Here is a 27,729-nt window from a genome sequence, read left to right on the forward strand (position 1 = left end):
GGTTCATAAAATAGGTTTAGGTCATAACAATTATGGTCACATGAATGAAATCAAACATTTAATCGAGAAATTGTTACATACAGAGTTGATTATAGTGTAGAGTACTGTTAAGAGATAGATAGAATGATTATATAGAAGGTCTGTTGTTGTGCTGTCTCTTGGAATGCAGAAGCTGGTGTTGCTGCAGACCCACATTGCTGTGCCTGACAGCTGACATTCTTGAACTAGCAAATAATTGTAGAAAGACTTATTTGGAGACAAAGTTAAGTTAGATATTGGACAGGACATACTCATACACCCTGGAAAGCACAAAAGCAGTATCTGCATATGGATTGATTTATGGATAATTAAAGTAATGGCATTCTAGACAGTTGTTCAACATATTTTCTGTCATGTGAAAAGGACAGAAAAAGGGAAATAATCAGTTTTCATGAAGTTTTCTTTATAGCCTCAAGTTTGATCTGACTTCCTCAATGTAAAGATATTAAAAATCTAAAAATTAAAGTTTGAGAATTATTATTTCCTTTGAAGGTCAAAAACAGATCACTGATGGGTCAATGTAAAGCAAACACAGGATCAGATAAATACATTCACTGAATAGCTACATTCCTCTATTTTCTGTGGCCCGGCCCATGATCGCTTTCTTTGTGTTTCTCTCTGGTCTCAGTAAGATTATGTAACATTTTGGCCCAAACAGAGCCACCAAGAGTCCAAAACTGGAGGCCAGGATTGCAAACACTTCCACAGCATCTGCATATTTCCCTGGGGAGCTGATATAAGCAGGGACAAAGGCCACCCACACAGCACAGAAGATCAGCATGCTGAAAGTGATGAGCTTGGCCTCATTGAAGTTGTCTGGAAGATTCCTTGCAAGAAATGCCAACAGGAAGCTGAGGAAAGCCAGTAAGCCAATATAACCCAGTAACACCGCAAAACCAACTGTTGATCCAACAACACATTCATAGACAATCTTGTCATTGTAATATTTAGTATTTTTATGAGGTGTTGGTGATGAAGAAACAAGCCAAGCAGTGCAGATTGCTGCCTGGATGGATGTAAGAACCAGAACTGTTCCTCTCTGTTGCACAGCACCAAACCACTTCAGACTGGCTCCACCTCCTGGCTTGGAGGACTTGAACACAGCCAGCACCACCATGGTTTTTACCAGGATACATGAGACACAAAGCACAAAGCTGATCCCAAAGGCTGCATGTCTCAGCTGACATGTCCATAGCCGTGGACGGCCGATGAACAGTAGGGAGCACAGGAAGCACAGTTTGAGTGACAGCAAAAGCTGAAAACTAAGTTCAGAATTGTTGGCTCGTACTATGGGTGTGCTGCGATGATGGATGAAGATTCCCAAGACAAGAGCACAGAAAAATGTGCCCAGTAATGATGCTGTTGTCAAGCAGATACCCAGGGGCTCATAGTAGGAAAGGAACTCTGTTTGCTTCGGGACACAGCTGTCCTGCTGGGGGTTAGACCAGAAGTCCTCTGGACAACTGGTGCACTCCATTGAGTCTTACAAAGAGAGAAATAGGTTGATATACATAGCTATATTCTATCTATAAGTGAAATTATAATATTTAAAAATATGGACCAACCAGTCTCATTGCTGATCTTTCCGCCAGAACAAGGGATGCAGTCAAAACAGCACACAGGTTGCCCCTTCTTTCTGGCCATGCGGGTACCTGGAGGGCAGCTCTCACTGCACACTGACCTTGGTGGCTAAAGGGATAATAAGTTATCAGTGTTACTGGTCATCCTTTTGGTGTTGGTAATTGAACCCTGCCAACTACATTTTGTATTCTCAGTGATATCGTCTTTAAATACAACTTTACCTAAATGTATTACGTAACACAACATAATACACTCAGGTTGGACTATGACACCTCATTCCATGGTCCAAACTACACAACCACACATTTTTCATGTACAGTAACTGTAATCATGATGCCAAGTGGTTTTAGTTGAGTTGACCACTTAACCTCAATGCTCTTGTTATGTGTGTATGAATATTTCCAATAATCAATGTAAACATTTTGCAGATTCACTTAATAGGAAATATTAGGAGGCAGGGTGAATAATGAGTTTCCACATAGACAACTGAATCACCTGTTTGGATTCAAAGTTCCAGAAGATTTTGGCTTCATCCAGTGTGAGCTCTTCACCTGAGGACAACTCCTTTACAACACCCACAGTCTGAACCTTTGCTCGTCCATCAGGAAGCCACACCCAGTTCATGACATCATAGATCGGCAAGGCATCACCATTCTCATCAAATGCAACTTGATCACCAAATGGTGTGGTGAAGTTGATCTTTTCCAAATAATAGACAAGCTACATGTGTTGATAAAAAAATGGACTGAGAAGAATAGAGAGAGAATACAAAGAAAGACTAAAACAAATAATGCTAAAATCATCCAGTGATTCAGCTGTCAAAAATTCTGACATGCTGTTTCCTTTCTGCTGGCAGCTGTCAAAATATAGACGTTTCTTGTCACTTCAACAAAGTTTAGCCACACATTATAAAAAGGAGTGTAAATTGATATCAAACCTGCCATGGCTCCAGTCTTTGCAAATTAGCACAGCTGTTCCCACTGAAAGGCCCTCTCCCTGGCACACACTGCAGCAAGTCATGAAGGGCATACACAAAAGCATACACAGCCTTGTACACATTATACTCTGGCCTTAGGTTTGAAACATCCAGAAAAACAGTTTTCTCTTTTTCTAGGTCTTCCTGTCCAGTGCAAAGTGCTCTAGCAGCATCTACCCATCCTGCTGGAGGAGGTGCAAATCTACACTCAAATGTGTGTTCCCAAAACTGCTTTACCTGAAACACATTAACATAAATAATCTGCTATTATTTGATTTCATAATTTGTATACAGTCATCACATCAGATTATATGGTAACACACTCACCATGCTGTTTCCATAGCTGCTGTCATGGTCACTGTCAGGATGTATTTTTGACAGGAAGTCCCTCAGTCCTGGTATTTCTCCTCGCCGGATGGCGATGCCCAGTGTTCCACCCAGGTATGGCATGTAATAGGGGGTCTGGAGTACATCAGCTGCTGTCCAGGCTTCACTGGCCATCCACTGCAGGCCTGTCACATTCTGCTTTATCACCTTTCAAACATATATCAAAAAAATGTATTGGAACAAAAATACAAATATACTCATATACTATGGATAAGTTATGTTGTGCATGCTATTACAAATGTTTGTGCAGTAACAGTGGAGTTTGGGATGTTCTGATGTTTTTAATCAGTGATTTCACTTAGTAATTCATAATTTTTTTTTAATGAACTCTCAATCCTGAAAGAAATAACTAAGTTGGTGAGAGTAAAAGCACTGTTGTTTAATTAGAATAATGACATGAATGAATTAGTGATTGTACTTATTTATTTGAAATTATGGATTCCTCAATTAACATGTATTTCAAACTCAACCTCTTCCATGAGATTAATCATGTTGCTCTCATGTGCAAACACAATGACCACACGAGCTGTGGATTTCCTCATCACATCTACAATCTTCCTAAATTCAGTCGGATCATTTCTCCAGGGCAAAACCTCTGCATAGGCCAGACAACCTGCACCAGACTGAACCAAGTCAGACTGAAAGGATCGTGCAGCATGAAGTCCATAGTCATCATCACTGACTAACAGACCTGCCCAGGTCCAACCAAAGTGTTTTAGAATCTGAATCATGGCACGGACCTAATTAGAATGACAGGAGAGGGAGACAAGCACACAACTGATTACTTTTAGTCTCAATAACTCAATATAGGTTTAATACCACACCTTGTGAAATGAAATATGCTTGATGTAATATTCTGAGCAGATATCTTCCTGACAACTGTTTAACTGCAGTCACAGTGGTTTTTTTTTCTGCATTGCCCTTTAGCTTATGAATGTTCACCTGAAAATTGTCACTTGGGATTGTTCTAAAGAAGGATGGAAACCGCTGCCGGTCACTCAGACAGGAACATGTGGCAAAATAACTCACCTGTACAAAACAAAGACTGCATTCTAACACAATGTACACAATAACACAATAACAATACACAAGTTCATAAATATACTAGTCAAGAAACACAAAATAAGCCCTTACAACTTGTACATTTTGATCACGCCGTATTCTTATGAAAATACTTTTTAGATGGTAAGGTGGAAAACTTACCATAGGCACTCTGTACAAACCTAAGACACTGGAGATGGCAATTGAACGTGTTGAGGAAGAATCACCCACAATCCCCACAACTGGAGGGTTCCCAATACAGGCTTCATCCATTATAAATTGCCCCTCTTGTCCACTCACTAATGACAGTCCTGCACGGAATCCAATTGCTAGTTTTACACAGTTATCATAAAGGCTGTATCCCAGAGTCACATTAGGCAGCAGGTTGGAGTTTCTGTTGATCTCATGAATAGCAAAGACCATAGTCTGTGCCTGCCTGAAACCTAGAACATCAAAACTAACACAAAACACAACTTTACAAAACAGAAATAACATACCATATGAAAAACATTGCAGAAAAACAGTACTTAACCATGAACATCTCACTCAGTTAGTTCAGTCGTTTAGCCAGGATACTGATATTTAACAAAACCATGTAAGCTGAAATCTATGTGATTCTCTTTGAGTTATGCCAGTGTCCTGCAACATTTAGACTAATGAACCTGATCTTTCCCAGCCTCTACTTTCTGTTAGATCTGTGACACACTAACCCATGGCAGGTAGGATCCTGTGGCTCTGAGGTAAATGACAGCTCAGGAAAGACAGAGAAGAAATGGATTTCAAAGAGCCCACCGAGAACAACATCCCCAGCCTGGTGCATCCCATTTAGGTGAAACTGTCCCTGTAACTGGCAGGAGGAAGAAATTGGGGGAGAGACAGCAAAGGCAAACGCAACATGACAAGAAAACAGCATGAAATACATATGCAAGTACAAATAGGTGTGTACAAACGACAACATGACTGTCCTCCTAATTGCTACTTCTCTGACCACAGTTAATTTTAAAGCCACTGCTATGCCACCTCCCTTTTGTTGACTTACATCATGTGCTTGCACACCAGGCTAAGCATGAGATGTAGGGGCAGGGCCTTCGATATATAGTTGCCATCAGATTTATGATGGACTGACTATGAATATCATTATTATTGTTTGCATATTAGACAATATCTCACCAAGGTCAAGAAGGCAGCTGAGTGTATTAATTTTACCATCATACAAAAGTTTACTAAAATATCCACAAGAGGACGGTGTCATACTGACACAATAAAATTAATTTTCTCCCTGTTTAGGTTTACAAACTCTTCTGTTTTAGTTTGATTGAGTGCTTTATGTAAAGTATCTGTTTGGCACCTAGTGTATGGGGATTTAACAGATATCATATATTCAGTTGCATTGTGCAATGTTATGCCTTAACCCATCAGTGGCATCAAGTAAGGTAGCAGTGAGCCTTTGTCTGAACTAATGGCTTGAGAAGCTGTTTACAAGGATAAAAGATGAGTGATGAGAGAAAACTTTCACAAATCAGATTTATTAAATATTTTAAAATAAGTATTGTAAGAAATAGTAAATATTATTTCTAAATAAGTTCCTCATGTGCTGTATTGTGGATGTAAAACACACATTATGTCTTGGTGGTGCCACGACCCATGATTGCTTTCTTTGTGTTTCTCTCGGGCCTCAATAGGATGATGTAACACTTGGGTCCAAACAGCGCCACCAAGAGGCCAAAACTGGAGGCCAGGATTGCAAATACCTCCACTGCATCTGCATATTTGCCTGGTGAGTTGACATAAGCAGGGACAAAGGCCACCCACACAGCACAGAAGATCAGCATGCTGAAAGTGATGAGCTTGGCCTCATTGAAGTTGTCTGGAAGATTCCTAGCCAGAAATGCCAACAGGAAGCTAAGAACAGCAAGTAAGCCAATGTAGCCCAGTAACACTGCAAAACCAACTGTAGACCCAACAACACATTCATACACTATCTTGTCATTGTAATATTGAATATTTTTATGAGGTGTTGGTGATGAAGAGACAAGCCAAGCAATGCAGATTGCTGCCTGGATGGATGTAAGGGCCAGAACCGTCCCTCTTTGTTGCACAGCACCAAACCACTTCAGACTGGCTCCACCTCCTGGCTTGGAGGCCTTGAACACAGCCAGCACCACCATGGTTTTCACCAGGATACATGAGACACAGAGCACAAAGCTGATCCCAAATGCTGCATGTCTCAACTGACATGTCCATAGTTGTGGACGGCCAATGAACAGCAGGGAGCACAGGAAGCACAGTTTGAGTGATAATAACAGCAGGAAACTCAGTTCTGAGTTATTGGCCCGTACCATTGGTGTGCTGCGATGATAGATGAAGATTACCAGAACAACCGAGCAAATCAATGTGCCCAGCAATGCAGCAGTTGTCAAGCAGATCCCCAAAGGCTCTTGGTACGAGAGGAACTCTGTCTTCTTTGGAATACAGCCATCCCGTTGTAGGTTAGACCAGAAATCCTCTGGACAGATGATGCACTCCATGGAGTCTAACAAAAAGTGGAAAGAAAAAATATGCACGCACCGGGATTGGTAACCACTGGTATATTCAAAGGTAAACAACATAATAACAATGCATACAAACCAGTCTCATTGCTGATCTTTCCCTCAGAACAAGGGATGCAGTCAAAACAGCAAACAGGCTGCCCCTTCTTTCTGGCCATGCGGGTACCTGGAGGGCAGCTCTCACTGCAAACCGATTGAGGCTGCTACAAACAACAGGACGGTTTTGGCTCTTGGGACATGTTTACATTATTAGATTTACGTAAGTATGTACTATGGTACAAAAACATAACCAAATAGGGAGAAATTACCTCTCTGGATCCAAAGTTCCAGAAGATTTGGTTTTCATCCAGTGTGAGCTCTTCACCAGAGGAAGCCGTTTCTTTAACCTCACCCACAGTCTGAACCTTTGTTCTTCTACCAGGCAGCCACACCCAGTTCATGACATCATAAATTGGTAAGGCATTGCCATTCTCATCAAATGACACTTGGTCACCAAAGGTTGTGGTGAAGTTGACCATTCCTAAATAATGCACAAGCTTGATATTTCGAGTAGAAGGGATCAAAAGCAATCAAATTAAAAATATTGACAATTCTGACTGTTAAGTTTAAACTGTCACAATGTATATAAACTGTCAACTTTAAGGCATAACAATACTTGGTACTAATTACCAAATCACATGACTTAGCCATATAAAGACGTGTAAACTGATATCCCACCTGCCATGGCTCCAGTCTTTGCAAATTAGCACAGCTGTTCCCACTGAAAGGCCCTCTCCCTGGCACACACTGCACCATATTATGAAGAGCATAAGCCAGAGCGTACACAGCCTTGTACACATTATACTCTGGTCTGAGGTTTGACACATCCAAAAACTCAGTGTCAGAGTTTCCCAGGTCTTCCTGTCCAGTGCAAAGTTTTCCACCAGCATCCACCCACCCTGCTGGAGGTGGTGCAAATCTACACTGAAATGTGTGTTCCCAAAACTGCTTAACCTGAAAATATGTCAAAATTCAAGTGCTAACAAAAATGCTAATATGTTATTTATACAGTATTTCAGATCACCAATGCTCACATAGATATACAGTCTCACCATCCTACTGCCAGAGCTGCTGCTGTGCTGACTGTCCGGGCGTATTCTTAACAGGAAGTCCCTCAGTCCGGGAATTTCTCCTCGGCGGATGGCGATGCCCAGTGTGCCACCCAGGTACGGCATGAAGTGGGGGGTCTGAAGTATAGTAGATGCTGTCCAGGCTTCACTGGCCATCCACTGCAGGCCTGTCACATTCTGCCTTACAACCTGTGAATTGCATTATAGTAAATAATCTATATTCAACTGAGACATGTACATTGTGTATTCTTTTTTTTTTTTCCTCTAGTAAAATGATTATTCATCCGTCAAACATTTGGACTGAATGAGCGCAAATGTTGAACCAATTTAATAAATTCTTAAATATCAATTTATTTTAACCCCAACCTCTGCCATGAGTTCAGTCATGTGGCTGTCATGTGCAAACACAATGACCACACGAGCTGTGGATTTCCTCATCACATCCACAATCCTCCGAAATTCAGTTGGGTTATTTCCCCAGGGCAAAATCTCCAAGTAGGCCAGACAACCTGCATTAGACTGAGTTAGGTCAGATTGTAAGGATCGTGCAACATTGAGTCCATAGTCATCGTCACTGACCAGCAGGCCAACCCAGGTCCAGCCAAAGTGTTTTAGAATCTGAATTATAGCACGAACCTTAAGGAATAGAAAGCGGATAGTGCAGTCATTTAATATGTGTTCAATCAAACTCCCCCTTGAAAGTTGTATTTCGCACCTTGTCTAAGCATTGCCTTTCATGTATGTTATCTGAGACCTTGCCACTCCACTAATTACACATAGAATGGGGCACTTTATACACACACACACGTACGCAGAAACACAGATCACACTATCTGCCACACGGTAAATTCACTACATGGATGAGAACAACAACACATATCAATTTTGACATGAAATAAGGATTACTGATCAGTACTACTAGTATACTAGGTATTATTCAATAAAATATGTTCATAGTTGTGAAGTTTTCATCTTGCCAATAGATATTTACCTGGAATGCGTCACTTGGGATCGTTCTAAAGAAGGATGGAAACCTTTGCCGATTACTCAGGCAGGAGCATGTGGCAAAATAACTCACCTGTGCAGAGTCAATAGAGTGCACAGAGTGTTTCTAAATATGACATTCATTAAATTACAGTGCAACAAAAGCAGAGACAAGTTTGAGGAGAGAAAACTTACAATGGGCAATTGGTATAAACCCAGCACATTTGAGGTGGCAATTGTAAAAGTTGAAAAGGAATCACCCACAATCCCCAGAACTGGTGGGGCTCCCAAACAGGTCTCGTCAAACTGGAACAGGTCTTCTTGACCACTGGCCATTGACAAGGCAGAACTGAATCCAATAACAAGCGTGCCACAGTTGTCAAAGAGACTGTATCCCAGTGTCACATTAGGAAGCAGGTTTGAGTTCCCATTTATTTCATCTATTGCAAATGCCATGGTCTGAGCATCCCTAAACCCTAGAATGTCAAAGCTAACACAAATATACCATTAAACAAAAACATATGCCATGGAAATGATAGAAATATATGAAAACATTGTTGATATGCTTCAGTCAGCGAAACTATAAATCTTGTCTTGATTATGTGTAATATCTCACACAGTTTCTTGACAGTAATTTGTGAATACCTTGGATACAAACCAGATTAATTTGTAATGAGTGTGTGTGTGTATGCGACTCACCCTTGGCAACTCGGCTGATGTGGCTCTGCAGTGAATGACAGCTCAGGAAAGACAGAGGAGAAGTGGACCTCAAACAGCCCACCCAGAACCACATCCCCAGGCTTGTGCATGCCATTAAGATGAAACTGTTTACGTAAACGACAAGATGAGGGAAGAGAGAGAGACAAAGGGAAGAAAACAGAGAAAGACAATAAACTCAATATTTGAGGCACGCGTAAGCTTAAATATGTATCAAAAAATGCCCCCATAGCTGCCCTTCTTCTGTTACACTTTGTAGTTTGTTGTAAGTATGCTTACTTAATCTTTATATGCAACCAAACTTCGCCAGCCCCTTTGCAGGCCTGTTTAGAAATTGGGCAGGGCATATTTAACATATATTAGTAGGGTACAGACATGCAGTCAGCACATGTAAATTTAAGCAAATAGTCTTGTGTAGACCACATCAGGAAGTATCACCCCCAAAACAACCCATGAACTATACTGTAGAAACTATAGTATATATCCAACTCCTGAGCTGTTCATAAACATTAGGTTATTCACTGCACGCTGTGGTTTGTCCTGCGCCATAAAAGCGACCAGATTGTGATCAATACATGTGTTGAGGAATAGCTGGTGGTCATGCCGATAACCCTGTGATGTACAACAGCATCATGATATGCAGAATTGACCCAGATGGTGTTGTTGTGGTAACATGGTTAGCAGGGTAAATTCATGTCCAGAGCTACGCTGGGATCTCACAGTTCTACAAGTTGCCATTCAGGGCATAGAAGACGCATAGTGTGACTAAAGCAATATTCAACAGTGGGGGAGAGACACCTATGAGTTTTCGTACACTGCCTGGTACTTACACAAAATAATTACACTGCCCTATTTCTGATCTTGACCTTGGGTGTCATCAGGTTGGACTTTGCACTTTGGTTTTGTTTGTTAAAATGTGTTAATATGTGGTAACATGTCATCCTCCAGTCACGTGCATCTGGTTTGCCTTGCATTTACGAGGGAATGTAAATGTGTGCTCTGTCCAAAAGACAAACTTTTTTAATTCACGGGGGGAATTTCACACCCTGTATGAATTTCCTATGTTGTCCACTAGATGACGATAAAACAGTGGGACATTTGGTTGACACAGTGTTATTTCATATTCGTTTCAACAAGCATGGATGCACACATTAGGCCAATTACACACAACAGCTGTGCACAAGACACTTTTTAATGCCAAATAAAAGTATATAGTTCAATTATAAACAATAAATTATAACCAAAAACCTTAAGTAAAGGCGCAGAGGCAAGTTTCTTCTAGGTTTATTCTTCAAAATAATCAAGTTTTAAAAGTTTAAAAGAAATGAATGTATATGGGGAAAAAATACAGAGCTCGGACAATGTTAATGGTTTCACACAGGTGTTACTTTTCAGTTTTGTTGTCTCGACCCATGATTGCTTTCTTTGTGTTTCTCTCTGGTCTCAGGAGGATTATGTAACACTTGGGTCCAAACAGAGCCACCAAGAGGCCAAAACTTGAGGCAAGGATAGCAAATACCTCCACTGCATCTGCATATTTTCCTGGTGAGTTGACATAAGCAGGGACAAAGGCCACCCACACAGCACAGAAGATCAGCATGCTGAATGTGATGAGTTTGGCCTCATTGAAGTTGTCTGGAAGATTCCTTGCCATAAATGCAAGTAGGAAACTAAGGATAGCCAGCAAGCCAATATAGCCCAGTAACACTGCAAAGCCAAATGTGGAACCGACTGCACACTCATAAACTATTTTGTCATTATGGTATTTAGTATTTTTGTGAGGTGCTGGTGAGGAGGAGACAAGCCAAGCAATGCAGATTGCTGCCTGGATGGAAGTGAGAACCAGAACTGTTCCTCTCTGTTGGATGACACCAAACCACTTCAGAGTGGTTCCACCTCCTGGCTTGGAGGCCTTGAACACAGCCAGCACCACCATGGTTTTCACCAGAATACATGAGATACAAAGCACAAAGCTGATCCCAAATGCTGCATGTCTCAGCTGACATGTCCATAACTGTGGACGGCCAATAAACAGCAGGGAGCACAAGAAGCACAGTTTGAGTGACAGCAAGAGCAGGAAACTCAGTTCTGAGTTGTTGGCTCGTACCATTGGTGTGCTGCGATGATGGATGAAGATTCCTAGGACAATAGCACAGATAAATGTTCCTAATAAAGATGCAGTTGTCAGGCAGATGCCCAAGGGCTCATAGTAGGAGAGGAACTCTGTTCTCTTAGGGACACAGTTGGTTCGCTGGGTGTTGGACCAAAAGTCTTCTGGACAACTGGTGCACTCCATGGAGTCTAAAGAAAATAGGATCATCACTTGCGTGTTTTTATATATATACGTTTTGTTTCACCCCTTTACCTCCCAATTAGGAATATTTAATATGGCCCTTCACATTGAGGTTCCTTCATCCCAATTCTGGGAATCAGTCCTGGGTCCTCAGAGGTACCCATAGGCTTCATGGGTGTCGTCTTTCAAAAGGATTTGGTCCTTAAATGTACCTACCGAGGAGAACCTCCATACCCACAAATTCTAACATTTAAGTTAGAGCCAAGATGGAAGCACAACAACTGGGGATTGGACTGAGGCCTCTAAGATGTCAATTAAATACTGCCTCATTTTATTATGCATACAAACCTGTCTCATTGCTGATCTTTCCCTCGGAACAAGGGATGCAGTCAAAACAGCAAACAGGCATCCCCTTCTTTCTGGCCATGCGGGTACCTGGAGGGCAGCTCTCACTGCACACTGACCTTGGTGGCTGCAAAAATCACAAGAGTTTATTCTGTTAAATATTTACCGTTATTATAAATTATCTCCAGGAGAGAAAAAGATATAACAAAATTAGCAGATCTGACCTTTCCAGATTCAAAGTTCCAGAAGATTTTGTCTTCCTCCAGTGTGAGCTCCTCACCTGCGGAAGCCGACTCTTTAACCACACCCACGTTCTGAACCTTAATTCTTCCATCAGGGAGCCACGCCCAGTTCATGACATCATAGATCGGTGAGGAATCGCCATACTCATCGAACGACACTTGATCACCAAATGAAGTGGTGAAGTTGACCTTTTCCAAATAATGCACAAGCTAAACATATTGAACAGAAAAGACAGAGAAAAATAAAGAAAGGAGCATGACAGACAGGATCTCTAATAAATTATAATTTTTGGCATAATTTAATTAAGAACCAAATCATAGGATTAAGGCATATGAGAAGGTGGTGTGTAAACTGTTATCAAACCTGCCATGGCTCCAGCCTTTGCAAATTAGCACAGCTGTTCCTGCTGAAAGGCCCTCTCCCTGGCACACACTGCAGCAAATCATGGAGGGCATACGCCAGAGCATACACAGCTTTGTACACATTATACTCTGGTCTGAGGTTTGACAAATCCAAAATCTCAGTCTCAATTTTACTCAGATCTTCCTGTCCAGTGCAGAGTGCTCCCCCAGCATCCACCCACCCTGCTGGAGGAGGTGCAAATCTACACTGAAATGTGTGTTCCCAAAACTGCTTCACCTGAAATGTAAAAGTTAAATGTTGGCATAAATACTGACAATGTTGTTTCCTTCTACATCCAGTCAGATACATACGGTCAAAATCTCACCATGCTATTTCCAGAGCTGCTGTGTTGGTCACCGTCAGGATTTGTTTTTAAGAGGAAGTCCCTCAGCCCTAGTATTTCTCCTCGGCGGATGGCGATTCCCAGTGTACCTCCAAGGAACGTCATGTAGTGGGGGGTCTGAAGTACAGTAGATGCTGTCCAGGCTTCACTGGCCATCCACTGCAAGCCTGTCACATTCTGCTTTATCACCTGTGTATTGCATGAAAACAATTACTTGTTCTTCTCCTCTCACTCAATTACAGAATCAAATCATTTCGACTAATGCAGTCCATTTAAAGTACAGTCTCCATTATCCAATTTGTTAAAGAAGCAGTAGAGTTTCCAGTAAGTCAGTGGATAGAACTACAAGGGCCTTCATCTTTCAAATTGTTGATAATGATGATCAGCCTTAATAGATGAAGAAAAACACAACATTTCTAACATTTTTGTAATAGTGAATTCTAATGAAAATGTATGTTAATCCCAACCTCTTCTATAACATTAATCATGTGGATCTCATGTGAAAACACAATGATCACACGAGCTGTGGATTTCTTCATAACATCCACAATCCTCCGAAGTTCATTTGGATCATTTCCCCAGGGCAAAACCTCTGTGTAGGCCAGACAACCTGTACCAGACTGAACCAGGTCAGACTGGAAGGATCGTGCAACATGGAGTCCATAGTCATCATCACTGACAAGCAGTCCTACCCAGGTCCAGGCGAAGTGTTTTAGAATCTGAATGACTGCACGGACCTAAGATAGTACATTGATTAGCGGACTGGTTTACAAATTGTATGTTTACAGTTTAAAAGATCATTAAAAAAAAAATTGTACTTTAGTTGCTTTATCTGAGACCATACAACGCCATTAATTAAACAAAGTCTGCTTTTAAGTTTCCCCACGCTGATCATGAATCATGGCATAAAGATAATTTGAGAAGAAAGTAAGGACAGCTGCTCCACATAGTTAACTCTCTCAATGCAAGATTACTTGCTACGAAAATATCACAATGCAACAGTTGCAACAATACACAAACAGATTTGTTTACAAGCTGGCCACGTGTTCTTTAAAACATGTTACATTATTCTGAAGTTGCTAAAAGATGTTCACCTGGAATGCGTCACTTGGGATCGTTCTAAAAAAGGATGGAAACCGTTGCCGATTACTCAGGCAGGAGCATGTGGCAAAATAACTCACCTGTAAAGAATCAGTAGAGATGTCAGTTTACATTGGTAAAGTCTATAGATACAATAGAATTTTTTTATTTTTTAATGTTCAGTTTATTAACACATTAGAACAAAAGCAGAAAAGAGATTTTAACACTCGCAAGGAAACTCACCATTGGCAATTTGTACAAACCCACCACATTAGAAGTTGCAATCGAAAATGTTGAGTAAGAATCGCCAACAATCCCCAGAACTGGGGGATTCCCAAAACACGTCTTTTCAAACATAAACTGTTCCTCTCGACCACTTGCCAGCGACAAAGCAGCACTGAATCCAATAACAAGTGCACCACAATTGTCATAGAGACTGTATCCCAGAGTCACATTAGGCAGCAGGTTGGCATTCCTGTTGATCTCATCTACAGCAAAGGCCATGGTCTGAGCATTTCTAAAACCTAAAACATCAAAGCTGCCAGAAAAATGCAATTAAGCACTAAAATAACAATTCATAATAACATTGATAAAAGTAGTTGTTACCTATTTCTAAAATGCATTATTGAGAAATGTTGTACTAATCTCGATGTGTCACTAACAACTCTGAAATTCACATTTAAATACATGCCAAAAACATTACACATCTTTGATCCTAATCTACGACAACCTTGAGGGCACACCACAAAAATAAACACACAGTTTTGTGCTCCGTATGCGAGACTCACCCTTGGCAAGTAGGCTGGGGTGGCTCTGCTGTAAAGGTTATCTCAGGGAAGACGGAGGAGAAGTGGACCTCAAACAGCCCACCCAGAACCACATCCCCAGGCTTGTGCATGCTATTAAGATGAAACTCTCTCCGTAAACGACAAGATGAGGAGAGAGAGAAAGACACAGGGAAGAAAGAAGAGAAAGACAAACTCAATATTAGATACACACATGAGATCAAGTGCATGTCAGAAAATGCCCCCATAACTGCCCTTCTTCTGTCTGTAATACTTACATATGCTTACCTCATTATATATGCAACCAGGTGACGTCACCCTCGCTGCTAATGAGCAAATGAGATTGGCTGGGTGGAACGTATCAAGCATTTCTGACAAATTTTCATAAACCAATACCTGCTGTGTGTCAATTTTGCAAAATGAGTACTTGGAAATCCAAACTCCATTACATTACATTACATTACCATCATTTGGCAGACGCTTTTATCCAAAGCGACATACATTACATCACCACCCTTCGCAGAGGGGGGAGCAATTGAGGGTTCGGTGTCTTGCTCAGGGGCACCTCTGAGCGGAAGCTCTACCCACTGAGCCACTGCCTGCCTGGAGCCAGGGTCCACATGCAGATTTGGCCCATTCATGACGCCATTTTGGATTGGATTTTGGATCAAATTTGACACGTGGATAGTCTGAACCAAGCAGGACAGAACTAATCTCCCATTTCTGATATTCCATCATGCTCTTCAACAATTGTCTCCCTAAATTTGAAGCGTTCTTACTGTCAGCCATTTTGGACACTACTGTTTTTCTGTTAATGCAGGAAGAAAACTCAACTTTATTGAGAGAGACAGAACAAACACATACATTACCAAGCTATTTGCTAATGCTAACAGTAACACACACACATAACTTTAATCATTTTGTTATTTCAACATCCAATGAACACAGTTTATCAGTTTTGACAGACTGTGTGTGACAAACATGGTTGCACATGTAAGGCCAATTCTGCAATTGTAGTAGTAAGTTAACATATATTTCAACATGATTGTGCACGAGAAACACAATTTTATGCAAAATTTAGGAATATAGTGTAAAATAATGATAGAATGAATTATAACCAAAAACCATGACATGTTCAGAAGCTAGTTTCTTCTATAATTATTCTTCAAAATATTCAAGTTTTAAAGTTTTAGAGAAAAGAAAATATTTCACAAATTTTCACAAATTGTCTATCAAGGGCAGAGCAACAATATATTATATCTTGCCCTGTTTTGCTTGTTCAAGTGCAACCGTTGCCTAGAGGATTTTGGTCCGACCCCCATTGGGACAACTGTGGGCCTGCTGTAAGAAAGGTGGGAGACAGACAGACAAGACAGTCTGGTCACTGGTGAATAGTACAGTTAGAAGACGTAAAGCAGAAGGAGGGAACTATTTGCATGAAAAGCTATAAAAACACGTGGGAAAGCATTGTGAGCTGTTACTGTATTTACACATGGCTGTTGTATTTACAGGCACGAGGGATGAAGATTTCAAGTCCGCACTTGGTCCTGATCATTGCTCTGGGGCTGCTTGCGCTGCCCTCAGCTTCTGTCTTTAATGAGTCTGGTAACGGCCTTACACCAATAGCCGAGCGTTTAGAGACCTGGACAGGTGCTCGGGTCAGCAGGGAGGCTTCAGCTGTAACATGTAAGCTCCAGGGTGCAGCTCGGCCACCTGCCTTCTCCATGGACGGTGACTACATTATTGGGGGTGTTTTCTCCATACACTACTACATGCACACAGTGAAGCACAACTACACCAGCATGCCTGAGCCCCTAAGGTGCACGGGGAGGTTAGTAGGATGGAGAAATGAGGCATGAGAGAATATCAGAATGTGTGAGGATAGAAATGATTTAAATAATGTGATTACAATGTTGCTGAAAAATTAGGGACAAAGCCTTTTGAAGGAATTGTGATGAACTTTGATGTCCAATTTAATCATTTCTGACTTTATTTATTAGTGAATTGATATCTTGCCTTGTAGATATTTTGGATAAATGTGAAGTTTGCATGTGTGACAAACATTAAACATATAGAAAGACTTAGATGAATTGCAGTTGGCATTTGTATTAATGAACAGCTTCAGTCTTGTGTTTAGTATTTTGGTTTACCCTTCAATGTTTGATTACAGATCACAACTTTATGCATGAATTGTAACTTTCTTTGGGTGTGAAGTTAACCTGTTAATTGTCGTTGTGTTATGAAGATGATAACCATGGCTTGATTTATTGATTATAATTGTGTCCCTGTGCAGTATGGACGTGCGTGAGCTGCGTTTCGCCCGGGCAATGGTCTTCGCCATCGAGGAGATCAACCACAGCACGGAGCTGCTGCCTGGAGTCACACTCGGGTACCGAATCCACGACTCCTGCGCCTCCGTTCCTGTCGCTATCCAAGCGGCTTTCCAGCTAGTCAACGGCGTGGAGCAGGAGTTCGACACCGGGGACAAGTGCTCTCAGTCCGGTACGATGACAGCTATAGTCGGCGAGTCTGGATCCACGCCATCCATCAGCATGTCGCGTGTCATCGGATCCGTCGGCATTCCTCAAGTACGTGTCTCTAATTCAGGACATGTCAGTCACAGTCTTGGTTGTGATTGTGTCTGTCTCCCTACAGGTGAGTCACTATGCCACTTGTGCGTGCTTGTCTGATAAACATCAGTATCCGACCTTCTTCAGAACGATCCCGAGTGATCAGTTCCAGGCCGACGCTCTAGCCAAACTTGTCAAGCACTTTGGCTGGACGTGGATTGGCGCTATCCGGTCCGATTCGGACTACGGAAATAACGGCATGGCGTCTTTCCTGCAAGCAGCACACAGAGAGGGAATCTGTGTGGAATATTCAGAATCTTTCTATCGTACGCACCCACGTAGCAGGATTCAGCGAGTGGCAGACGTCATCCGCAGGTTACTTCAGTCACTTTTTAAGTTTTGTTTTTCGCTGATGTGATGTTAAAAAGTCGATTATTTAAAACAAATATAGCCAGTAATAAGTAGTTTTAACATTTTAAACCTTAAACCTCAATTTCCATTTTTTATTTTAACTGACCTGACCCACTGCTACAGTTTAATGTCTGAATGATTCAATGTAAATGAAGCATAAATTAATAAATGGTAAATTTGAAAGAAAATTATACTTTAACGGCAGCATTGTAATGCTAAAATCGCAGTTGAATACTTTTTTCTATTTAGTGTGATTCACTGTAATCAATGGCAGTTAAAAATGTATAATAATTCTAATTTTGTCATCAAATCGTTGATGTTTTCATTTTATTATAGTGAATTTGATGGGATGTGTTTTTACAGCAGGCACAGTATTAAAAAAAAAGATCATATTCAAGGGTCTTTGATAGTTAATTTATAATCATCAATGTTTTATGACACCGTTTGTCTTTCCAGGGCCACAGCGGTGGTTGTTGTGGCATTTGCAGCTGCAGGAGACATGAGGATCCTGCTGGAGGAGCTTGCACGTGAGCCCTCTCCACCTCGTCAGTGGGTAGGCAGTGAGGCCTGGGTAACAGACTCAGATATGCTGAGGTTCAACGTCTGCACAGGGGCCATTGGGGTTGGCATTCAGCGATCTGTCATCCCAGGTCTGAGAGACTTCTTGGTGGATCTCTCTCCTGCTCAAGTGGCTGCTTCTCCAGTTCTCACCGAGTTCTGGGAGGATGCATTCAACTGCCGGTTGAAAAGAAGTCCGAAAGTTGAGTTTTTTTATGATACTTGCGTGACTTTTATGAAAAATGTGTCCCAAATGTTTGAAAGATGAATAGAAGGTGTGCAGGTAGAGAGATCGGCATTACATAAAACACAGTGAACAAAATTGCACAAGAAAGGTCTTACCGTAAGACAAACCATTGAAAATAACAATATAAACATATAAAATTACTTTTGTGCATTCTGTAGACTGAGATTCTGTAGAAGTAGTATTTACCAAATCAGAAAATGTATTTCATAAATTTTCCCCTCAGTATTTAATTTAAATAGATATTTCTTTCTTACATTTTTATATCAACAAAAATGTTGATACCAGATAATTTCAATGAAGCCAAACTCATTACCTTCAGCATGCTCATATTCTGTGCAGTCTGGATCACTTTTATCCCATCTTATGTTAGCCCCCCTGGGAAGTTCACTGTGGCTGTGGAGATATTTGCTATTCTGGCTTCCACTTTTGGACTAATAGTATGTATATTTTTTGGTAAAAAAATGTTTTACCAAATATTGAAGTTCTCAAGAGGTAACAGTTTCCTTGTCACACCAGTTCACCAGATCCTAACAAAGGTTTTGATCATGCAACAAAGTTTTCTAATTAGACCTGCCCTTGTCCCTTCTGCATTTTTAGGAGCTTCAACGGACAAGATTACATGTGATGGAACTGAAAATATCCTGAAGCTCCAGAGCCAATACAAAGACACTTCCCAGCTCCGAATCACTAACATGGTGTATAAAGCTGTTTATGCAATAGCACATGCCATTCACAATGTAGTGTGTAAGGAAGCAAACTCCACAACTCTGTGGTGTGACAGAGACACCAAGATGAAGTCCTCACAGGTCAGGTTATAAAATGATCTGTCTAATCTTGCCTCATGAAACAATGTTTGTTTCGTTCTCCGTCTCTTAAACCTCCTTCAATTCCTCCACACAGGTTCTTAGCCAAATGAAGAGAGTGAATTTCTCTCAAAATGGTTACCATGTCTCATTTGATGCCAATGGGGATCCTGTGGCCACATATGAGCTGGTTAATTGGCAGAAAAGTAAGAGTGGCAGCATTGAGTTGGTGACAGTTGGGCAGTACGATGCATCACTACCAACTGGCCAAGAGTTCAGTATAAACAAAAACATCACCTGGGCAGAGGGTGACACACAAGTATGGCAATAATTTCACACTTTGTTATCCTATCTGGTGATTGTGAGGTTTCCTATGAGCCGTGTGGTAATCTATGTTTATATGATTGTTTGTATGTACTAGGTGCCTGTGTCCGTGTGCAGTCAAAGCTGTCCTCGGGGAACTCGTAAAGTGCTGCAGAAAGGAAAACCGATCTGCTGCTATGATTGTACATCATGTCCTGAGGGAGAGATTAACAATAAAACAGGTAGCTTTTTTCACCTCATGCATATTTACATAAGCATGAAAGATGATGTCTGACCCCCTTTGTCATTTTGTTTTTTCTAAGATTCCACAGACTGTTTCCCATGCCCAAAGGAGTTCTGGCCCAGTGCAAAGAGAGACATCTGTTTGCCTAAACCTGTAGAGTTTCTTTCTTATGATGAAGTGCTCGGGATCATCCTGGCTACATTCTCAGTCGGCGGTGCCTGTCTGGCGATTGTGACAGCGGCTGTGTTCTTCCGTCACAGGGCAACTGCAATTGTCAAGGCCAACAACTCTGAGCTGAGTTTCCTGCTGCTCTTCTCTCTGGCTCTATGTTTCCTTTGCTCCTTAACATTCATTGGTGCACCTGCCAATTGGTCCTGCATGCTGCGACACACAGCGTTCGGGATCACCTTTGTCCTTTGTATCTCTTGTGTTCTGGGCAAAACCATAGTGGTGTTAATGGCCTTTAGAGCTACACTTCCTGGTAATAATGTCATGAAATGGTTTGGCCCCCTACAGCAAAGAATGACAGTAGTGTTTTTCACATTGATTCAAGTTTTAATTTGTACCCTTTGGTTGGTTCTCAGCCCCCCTTTCCCTATTAAAAACCTAACCACATATAAGGAGAGAATCATCCTGGAGTGTGCATTAGGATCAGCCATAGGGTTCTGGGCTGTGTTAGGTTACATAGGACTACTGGCTATGTTTTGCTTTGTGTTAGCTGTATTAGGCCGTAAACTACCAGATAATTTTAATGAAGCCAAACTCATTACCTTCAGCATGCTCATATTCTGTGCAGTCTGGATCACTTTTATCCCAGCTTATGTTAGCTCCCCTGGGAAGTTCACTGTGGCTGTGGAGATATTTGCTATTCTGGCTTCCACTTTTGGACTAATAGTATGTATATTTGTCCCAAAGTGTTTTATAATATTATTCAGGCCAGAGAAAAATACAAAGAAATGTATGATGTCTAAGAATATCTAAAACATTGGTCCTGTACAAATTAACTGATCATTTTGTGAATATGCATTGTTGACAACTATTTGAACTACAATGTTATAGTACTTTCTCCTGAGATATACTTGTACGCTGAAAATCTGTTGACAAATAGCTAATCCTTTCAATAAACAAGGTCATAGTGGTAAAAATGCATCATAGTGATTGCTCTTTATCCATGGAATTTGATGTTTCAATTGAAATTGCAAAAAAACAAAATGTTTTATATGTGAACAAAACAATACAAAACTATGAAGCACAAAAGCAAGATAGATGCAAAGTTGAGATTAAAATCTTTCTGCACAAAGGCCAGCAAGGCCAGAGTGTTCAACTAAGTATATTTTCATCAATCCAAAGGTTTAATCAACACTGAATCTGCTCTCTGAAAAAACTGCTCTCTGTTTTCTGTATTGTATGGAGAGTCATAAGTATGTTAATATTATCAATTAATTATTTGGTGCAAAAACAATGTATTAAATTATTAATAAATATACTGCACATTTTAGTGTTTTTTTAAATCACTTCACAGAAATTATATCAAATGATCATTTAATGTGATAATATATCTCACAATTCTATTAACAATGCATAAATGCAGCTATATATATTTATACACACACATTGATACAGTTAATAATATTTGAGCCAAAAAGACTGAGTTACTTAAATCATTTTATCAAAGTAAAATATAATGAATGACTGATGAGTCACAGGACCACAACTTTTATGTCTTAGCAGTGCCCCGACCCATGAGCGCTTTCTTTGTGTTCCTCTCGGGCCTCAAAATTATTATATAACATTTGGGTCCAAACAGCGCCACCAAGAGGCCAAAACTGGATGCCAAGATTGCAAATACCTCCACTGCATCTGCATATTTTCCTGGTGAGTTGACATAAGCAGGGACAAAGGCCACCCACACAGCACAGAAGATCAGCATGCTGAATGTGATGAGCTTGGCTTCATTGAAGTTGTCTGGAAGATTCCTAGCCAGAAATGCCAACAGGAAGCTAAGAACAGCAAGTAAGCCAATGTAGCCTAGTAACACTGCAAAACCAACTGTAGACCCGACAACACACTCATAAAATATTATATCATTGTGGTATTTAGTGTTTTTACGGGGGGTTGGTGATGAAGACACAAGCCAAGCAGTGCAGATTGCTGCCTGGATGGAAGTAAGAACCAGAACTGTTCCTCTCTGTTGCACAGCACCAAACCACTTCAAGGTGGCTCCACCTCCTGGCTTGGAGGACTTGAACACAGCCAACACCACCATGGTTTTCACCAGGATACATGAGACACAAAGCACAAAGCTGATCCCAAAGGCTGCATGTCTCAGCTGACATGTCCATAACTGTGGACGGCCAATGAACAGCAGGGAGCACAGGAAGCAAAGTTTGAGTGACAGCAAGAGCAGGAAACTCAGTTCTGAGTTGTTGGCCCGTACCATGGGTGTGCTGCGATGATGAATGAAGATTCCTAGGACAATAGCACAAATAAATGTTCCTAATAAAGATGCAGTTGTCAGGCAGATGCCTAAGGGTTCGTGGTAGGAGAGGAAATCTGTTCTCTTGGGGGCACATTTGTTTCGCTGGGGGTTGGACCAGAAGTCTTCTGGGCAACTGGTGCACTCCATGGAGTCTAACAAAAACAGGAAGTACTTGATTTACCGTACAGGACTGATTATATTTTTGAAGGACATTTTTTATTTTGAAAGTAACACTCACCAGTCTCATTGCTGATCTTTCCCTCAGAACAGGTGATGCAGTCAAAACAGCACACAGGCTGCCCCTTCTTTCTGGCCTTACGGGTACCTGGAAGGCAGCTCTCACTGCACACTGACCTTGGTGGCTACAGTAAGTTTTATCACTGGTAAATGATTTATGATGATTTTTGATTTTTAAGATGTGCCTTCACCATCTGATACTGAGAGTTATCCACAGGACAGAATCATAGCCAAATGAGGCAAAGGTTACCTGTTTGGATTCAAAGTTCCAGAAGATTTTGTCTTTATCCAGTGTGAGCTCTTCACCTGAGGCCGACTCCTTTACCAGACCCACGGCCTGAACCTTTGTGCCTCCATCAGGGAGCCATAGCCAGTTCATGACATCATAGATGGGTATGGCATCTCCATTCTTATCAAATGACACTTGATCGCCAAAGGATGTGGTGAAATTGACCCTTTCTAAGTAATACAGAAGCTGCAAAAAATGTACACAAAAATAGACACTGATACCATAGTTACTAGTTACTGGTTACTTCTGTTGTACTTTTTGGCTCATACATGGTCATCAAAAACACAGATTGTTTGGCCTAATAAGATTATGGGCTGAAAACGTATGGAGTTAATTGCTACCACACCTGCCATGGCTCCAGTTGTTGGAAATTAGCACAGCTGTTCCCACTGAAAGGCCCTCTCCCTGGCACACACTGCAGTAAGTCATGAAGTGCATATGCTAGGGCGTACACAGCCTTGTACACATTATACTCTGGTCTGAGGTTTGACACATCCAGATAAACAGTTTCCACTTTTTCTAGATCTTCCTGTCCAGTGCACAATGCTCCACCAACATCCACCCACCCTGCGGGAGGTGGTGCAAATCTACACTCAAATGTGTATTCCCAAAAATGCTTTACCTGAAACACAGTAGACAAAACACTCTGAGCTGTACATTGTACTGTTGAAGAAAAAAGTTTCTTGCTAGTTTAGATAAAAAAAAGTAACAGTAACAGTAAATTCTAACTATGTTGTTTCCACGGCTGCTGTTAGGATGTGTTATTAACAGGAAGTCCCTGAGTCCTGGTATTTCTCCTCTTCGAATGGCGATGCCAAGTGTGCCACCCAGGTACGGCATGAGGTCTGGGGTCTGGAGTGGAGCATATGTTGACCAGGCTTCACTGGCCATCCACTGCAGACCTGTCACATTTTGCCTTACCACCTATGGATTACATCATAGCAAGAAGTTCAGAAGTATGGAGGACTAAAAGTGCCAAAATTAAATAAATAAATACGCCATTAAATAATTAATTAAAATTAAAATTAATTCATGGTTCGCTGTAACACCGAACTATGAAATAATTAAATGTGCACTGAAATAATTAAATGTTTTTTTTAAATTGTATGACTTGTTTTATTTAATCAATTATTTCACATTTAATGACACCATTTAATTAATTATTGACACATTTAATTAATTAATGACACTTTTAATTAATTATTTAATGGCGTATTTATTAATTTAATTTTGGCACTTTTAGTCCTCCATACTGAAGTAGAGTTTTCTATATTCTTATATTCATGAATGTTCATGTTTATTTATTATTTTATCATAATAATATATGATGCAGGTCAGCATAAAGTGGAATTCACGTTTATCTGTTCTACTAAAAGGCCCTTTAGCAAATGATCTGTATTTATCATTGTGTAATAACTTCTGTATAATTTTAGGATTCAGATCAATAACACTGACCTGTCAAAATTAATTATATATGATCTGATATGATATATGATATGACCTCTGAAAAAATGATGATATTGTATGAATTACATATCAGCTAAGTTTAGCACTTAGTGTCAATAATGGATTCATTTAGTCATCTAGCATTTGACACTGTGTTAATAGCAAAATTGACTGAAACAGTATTTTATGCAATGTATACATAAATATTTGTATAAATACATAAAACTCACCTCTTTCATGACTTTAATCATGTGGCTCTCATATGCAAATACAATAACCACACGAGCTGTGGATTTCTTCATTACATTCACAATCCTCCTGAGCTCATTTGGATTGTTTCCTCTGGGCAAAACCTCTCTATAGGCCAGACAACCTGCACCAGACTGAACCAGGTCAGCCTGAAAGGATCGGGTAACATGGAGTCCATAGTCATCATCACTGACCAGAAGACCTACCCAAGTCCAGCCAAAACGTTTCAAAATCTGAATCATAGCACGCACCTAATTAAATAGAGAGCAGCGGGATTAGTGCCCAGGTTTGAATATACATTCACATTCACTCTTATTGAGCACTGTATGTATTCATTGCATGTGAGTGATGTAGGTCATGATGTAAAATTCATAAAATTCACAATATTAATTTTTTTCTTTCATTGTCAGTTTAAGTTGATGCCCTTTTAAAGAAATGTGGAATGGGTATAAACATACTCTTTGGTTTGTTTCTAAATTTCAATCTTGCATATTTACCTGGAAATCATCACTTGGGATCGTTCTAAAGAAAGATGGAAAGCGTTGTCGATCACTCAGGCAGGAGCAAGTGGCAAAATAACTCACCTGTCAAATCAAATCAAATGTATTTTTTTACAGCCTAATATCATATGCAATGTCTCAAATGGCTTTACAGGCCCAAAACGTGCGGTTCCAAAACAAGGAAATTCTCCAAAACCTTCATGTATAAGGAAAAGGAAGAATCCTTGGGAGAGGGAATACCAAGAGAGATTCCCTCTCCTCAAACGGCCAGGTTTGCAATAGGAAATACAATAATATAGCCAAAAGTACAAAAGGTACAAAAAACAGCAAAAGATGAATAACATGAGTCCTGAGAAAGAGAGAAAGATAAAAAGAGAGAGAGTCATATGGGATAGCCCTGATCCCGGAGCAGCACTCCAGGTAGGTACAGTAGTTGGAGGTGGCATAGACTTGTATCAAATTAGTACTGGAATATGGTTTTGGTAATGAGGAAAAATAACCCAATGACTTTAAATTAACTTGCAAAGCTGATAGACTACATATCTACTGGTTTGAATTCAGATCATCCCCAAACTGTGTGTTGGCGAAAACTTACCATTGGCACTCTGTACAAACCAAAGATACTAGAGATGGCAATTGAGTTTGTAGAGGTAGCATCTCCCACAATCCCCAGGACTGGAGGATTTCCAGGGCAGGTATCACCCAAAGTAAACCACTTCTCTTGTCCACTCAATAATGCCAGTCCTGCACGGAATGCCACAGCCAGTTTGACGCAGTTATCATAAAGGCTGTATCCCAGCGTCACATTAGGGAGCAGCTTGGAGTTCCTGTTGATCTCGTCAATAGCAAAGGCCATGGTCTGAGCCCGCCTGAATCCTAGAAAGTCTAAACTAATGCAAAGAGTATCACTTTATAATACTAAAGATTTCATTGCCTTTGTATAACTATTGCATATATTCATTTGATTTTCTGGCATTTTCATGAGAAAATGTAAATGCTTTTTTTTTAAAACCCAACACAAAAAGTTAAACACATTTGTCAAATGAAACTGATATCCTCCAGTCTCTGCTGTTTTCCCCACATACTCACCCAGTGCAGGTAGGTTCCTCTGGCTTTGATGTAAATGACAAATCTGGAAAACCAGACAAAGATTTGAATTTAAACAGCCCACCAAAAACCACATCTCCAGCTTTCTGCATCCCATTGAGGTGAAACTTTCCCTGTAACTGACAAGAGGTGGAGGAAGAAAAAGCAGAGGAAAGGTCACAAGACAACATGACATACAGATGCAGGAGCAAACATATGTCGAACAGTGAACACATGGCTGTTCTCCTATTTACTCCTTGTCTGAGCATTAAGGCTTTAAGGACATTTCAACACCACTCCCCTTTGATGACTTACATCATTGTTTAATTTTGTACACCACCCATAAGGCCAGTAGAATCTGGGGCATCATGGTTTGTCAATACATCATTGCATTACAACATTTTTGGTCATCTTCAATTCTTCAGTAATACATAATAAATCTTGCCGTATGCTGTGTAAACTCTTATATGTGAATAAAAACAATAATTACAGGTTCCAGAAGGTCAGCAAATGACCTGAGAGCTTCATTGCACATCGACCTGAACCAAGACTGCAACCTTGATTACCTAATATTCATGAAATATTAATTTTCTGTTGTTTTTTAAAATTTCTGGGTCAAAAATCAAGACACACATGCACAGAATCCATCTCCCTAACACACACAGTCACTCACTACTTTACAAACTGCACAACTGTCATTCAAAACTTGTTCAAAAATCTAACTGACTTCGATATAGAACCCCTATGGACAGGCTATCATAAATTATCATTGAAGTTGCAATAATGTAACAGTTGCATTTTCCTAAATCAATCTAGTTCAGCTGGAATACCAAGTCAACTCAACTTAATTTTGTCATATTTTAGAGGCATTTATTTTTTAGAAAGATATTTATGTTGAATGGTACTTTTTACCAGTCTCTATGCTGCAGGACTCAATTATTGGCAACGAGATAGCAGCAGAGACCACAAAACAAAAGTTAACTTTTGTGATCTGAAGTTTAATAACAATTGAAAATATATATATTAGAAAAAACTAAAAACAAAGCTGACATGGTATAACCACATGATGAACATAAAGGTACCGTTTTAAATTGTGCAACATCAGCGCAGGAAATTATGGACCGTGCCGTTTACCCCCCTGTGGCTGAATTACCTTTTGAATTCTCAGTGGCATGAGTGTGCTCAAACATAATAATACATCAACAGTAACAACATTTACATTACATTTACAAAAATTACCAAAGGATAGGAAAAACAAATAAAAATGATTAGTGCTTAATTAAGTTCTGTTCAGTAACATGGTTGCATCAATGTTTTATTCTTCCTCAGCTGTTTAATGTGCGGAAAAACACTGGTCTTGCATTGTTTGGGGGGAGTGTTTGTCAACAGTTATATTGATTGAGGGAAGCTGAAAATTGACGTGTGTGTTGTGT

The 27,729-nt window shown here is 40.4% G+C and overlaps 5 protein-coding genes across 5 annotated transcripts; 1 reads left to right on the forward strand and 4 right to left on the reverse strand.

The window, feature by feature from the left end:
• Positions 1–601: 601 nt before the first annotated feature.
• LOC142995287 (extracellular calcium-sensing receptor-like) lies at positions 602–4,946 on the reverse strand. The gene is made up of 9 exons (XM_076146281.1): positions 4,735–4,946; positions 4,187–4,481; positions 3,926–4,012; positions 3,454–3,723; positions 2,924–3,130; positions 2,558–2,833; positions 2,116–2,340; positions 1,605–1,728; positions 602–1,521 (listed from the first exon to the last, which is right to left on the reverse strand). The coding sequence occupies exons 1-9, from the start codon at positions 4,944–4,946 to the stop codon at positions 602–604; spliced, it is 2,616 nt and encodes an 871-aa protein (XP_076002396.1).
• Positions 4,947–5,643: 697 nt separating this feature from the next.
• Positions 5,644–9,475, reverse strand: LOC142995141 (extracellular calcium-sensing receptor-like). The gene is made up of 9 exons (XM_076146074.1): positions 9,366–9,475; positions 8,862–9,156; positions 8,674–8,760; positions 8,049–8,318; positions 7,665–7,871; positions 7,291–7,566; positions 6,882–7,109; positions 6,653–6,776; positions 5,644–6,557 (listed from the first exon to the last, which is right to left on the reverse strand). The coding sequence occupies exons 1-9, from the start codon at positions 9,473–9,475 to the stop codon at positions 5,644–5,646; spliced, it is 2,511 nt and encodes an 836-aa protein (XP_076002189.1).
• Positions 9,476–10,767: 1,292 nt separating this feature from the next.
• LOC142995142 (extracellular calcium-sensing receptor-like) lies at positions 10,768–17,236 on the reverse strand. The gene is made up of 10 exons (XM_076146075.1): positions 17,194–17,236; positions 14,878–15,028; positions 14,333–14,627; positions 14,104–14,190; positions 13,477–13,746; positions 12,992–13,198; positions 12,628–12,903; positions 12,246–12,473; positions 12,025–12,148; positions 10,768–11,684 (listed from the first exon to the last, which is right to left on the reverse strand). Exons 1-10 carry the CDS (start codon positions 17,213–17,215, stop codon positions 10,768–10,770), a joined length of 2,577 nt encoding a protein of 858 aa, XP_076002190.1. The 5' UTR covers positions 17,216–17,236.
• A 248-nt stretch (positions 17,237–17,484) lies between these two features.
• Positions 17,485–20,991, forward strand: LOC142995288 (extracellular calcium-sensing receptor-like). The gene is made up of 6 exons (XM_076146282.1): positions 17,485–17,819; positions 18,312–18,607; positions 19,258–19,466; positions 19,561–19,782; positions 19,885–20,008; positions 20,090–20,991. Exons 1-6 carry the CDS (start codon positions 17,485–17,487, stop codon positions 20,989–20,991), a joined length of 2,088 nt encoding a protein of 695 aa, XP_076002397.1.
• A 736-nt stretch (positions 20,992–21,727) lies between these two features.
• On the reverse strand, positions 21,728–26,463 carry LOC142995253 (extracellular calcium-sensing receptor-like). The gene is made up of 9 exons (XM_076146241.1): positions 26,300–26,463; positions 25,806–26,100; positions 25,208–25,294; positions 24,692–24,961; positions 23,745–23,939; positions 23,362–23,661; positions 22,977–23,201; positions 22,728–22,851; positions 21,728–22,641 (listed from the first exon to the last, which is right to left on the reverse strand). The coding sequence occupies exons 1-9, from the start codon at positions 26,407–26,409 to the stop codon at positions 21,728–21,730; spliced, it is 2,520 nt and encodes an 839-aa protein (XP_076002356.1). The 5' UTR covers positions 26,410–26,463.
• Between the last annotated feature and the right edge of the window lie 1,266 nt (positions 26,464–27,729).

This window comes from Genypterus blacodes, unplaced genomic scaffold, assembly GCF_046128005.1.
Source record: "Genypterus blacodes isolate CSIRO-AG114 ecotype Tasmania unplaced genomic scaffold, CSIRO-AGI_Gbla_v1 ptg000032l_1, whole genome shotgun sequence".
Taxonomy (NCBI): domain Eukaryota; kingdom Metazoa; phylum Chordata; class Actinopteri; order Ophidiiformes; family Ophidiidae; genus Genypterus; species Genypterus blacodes.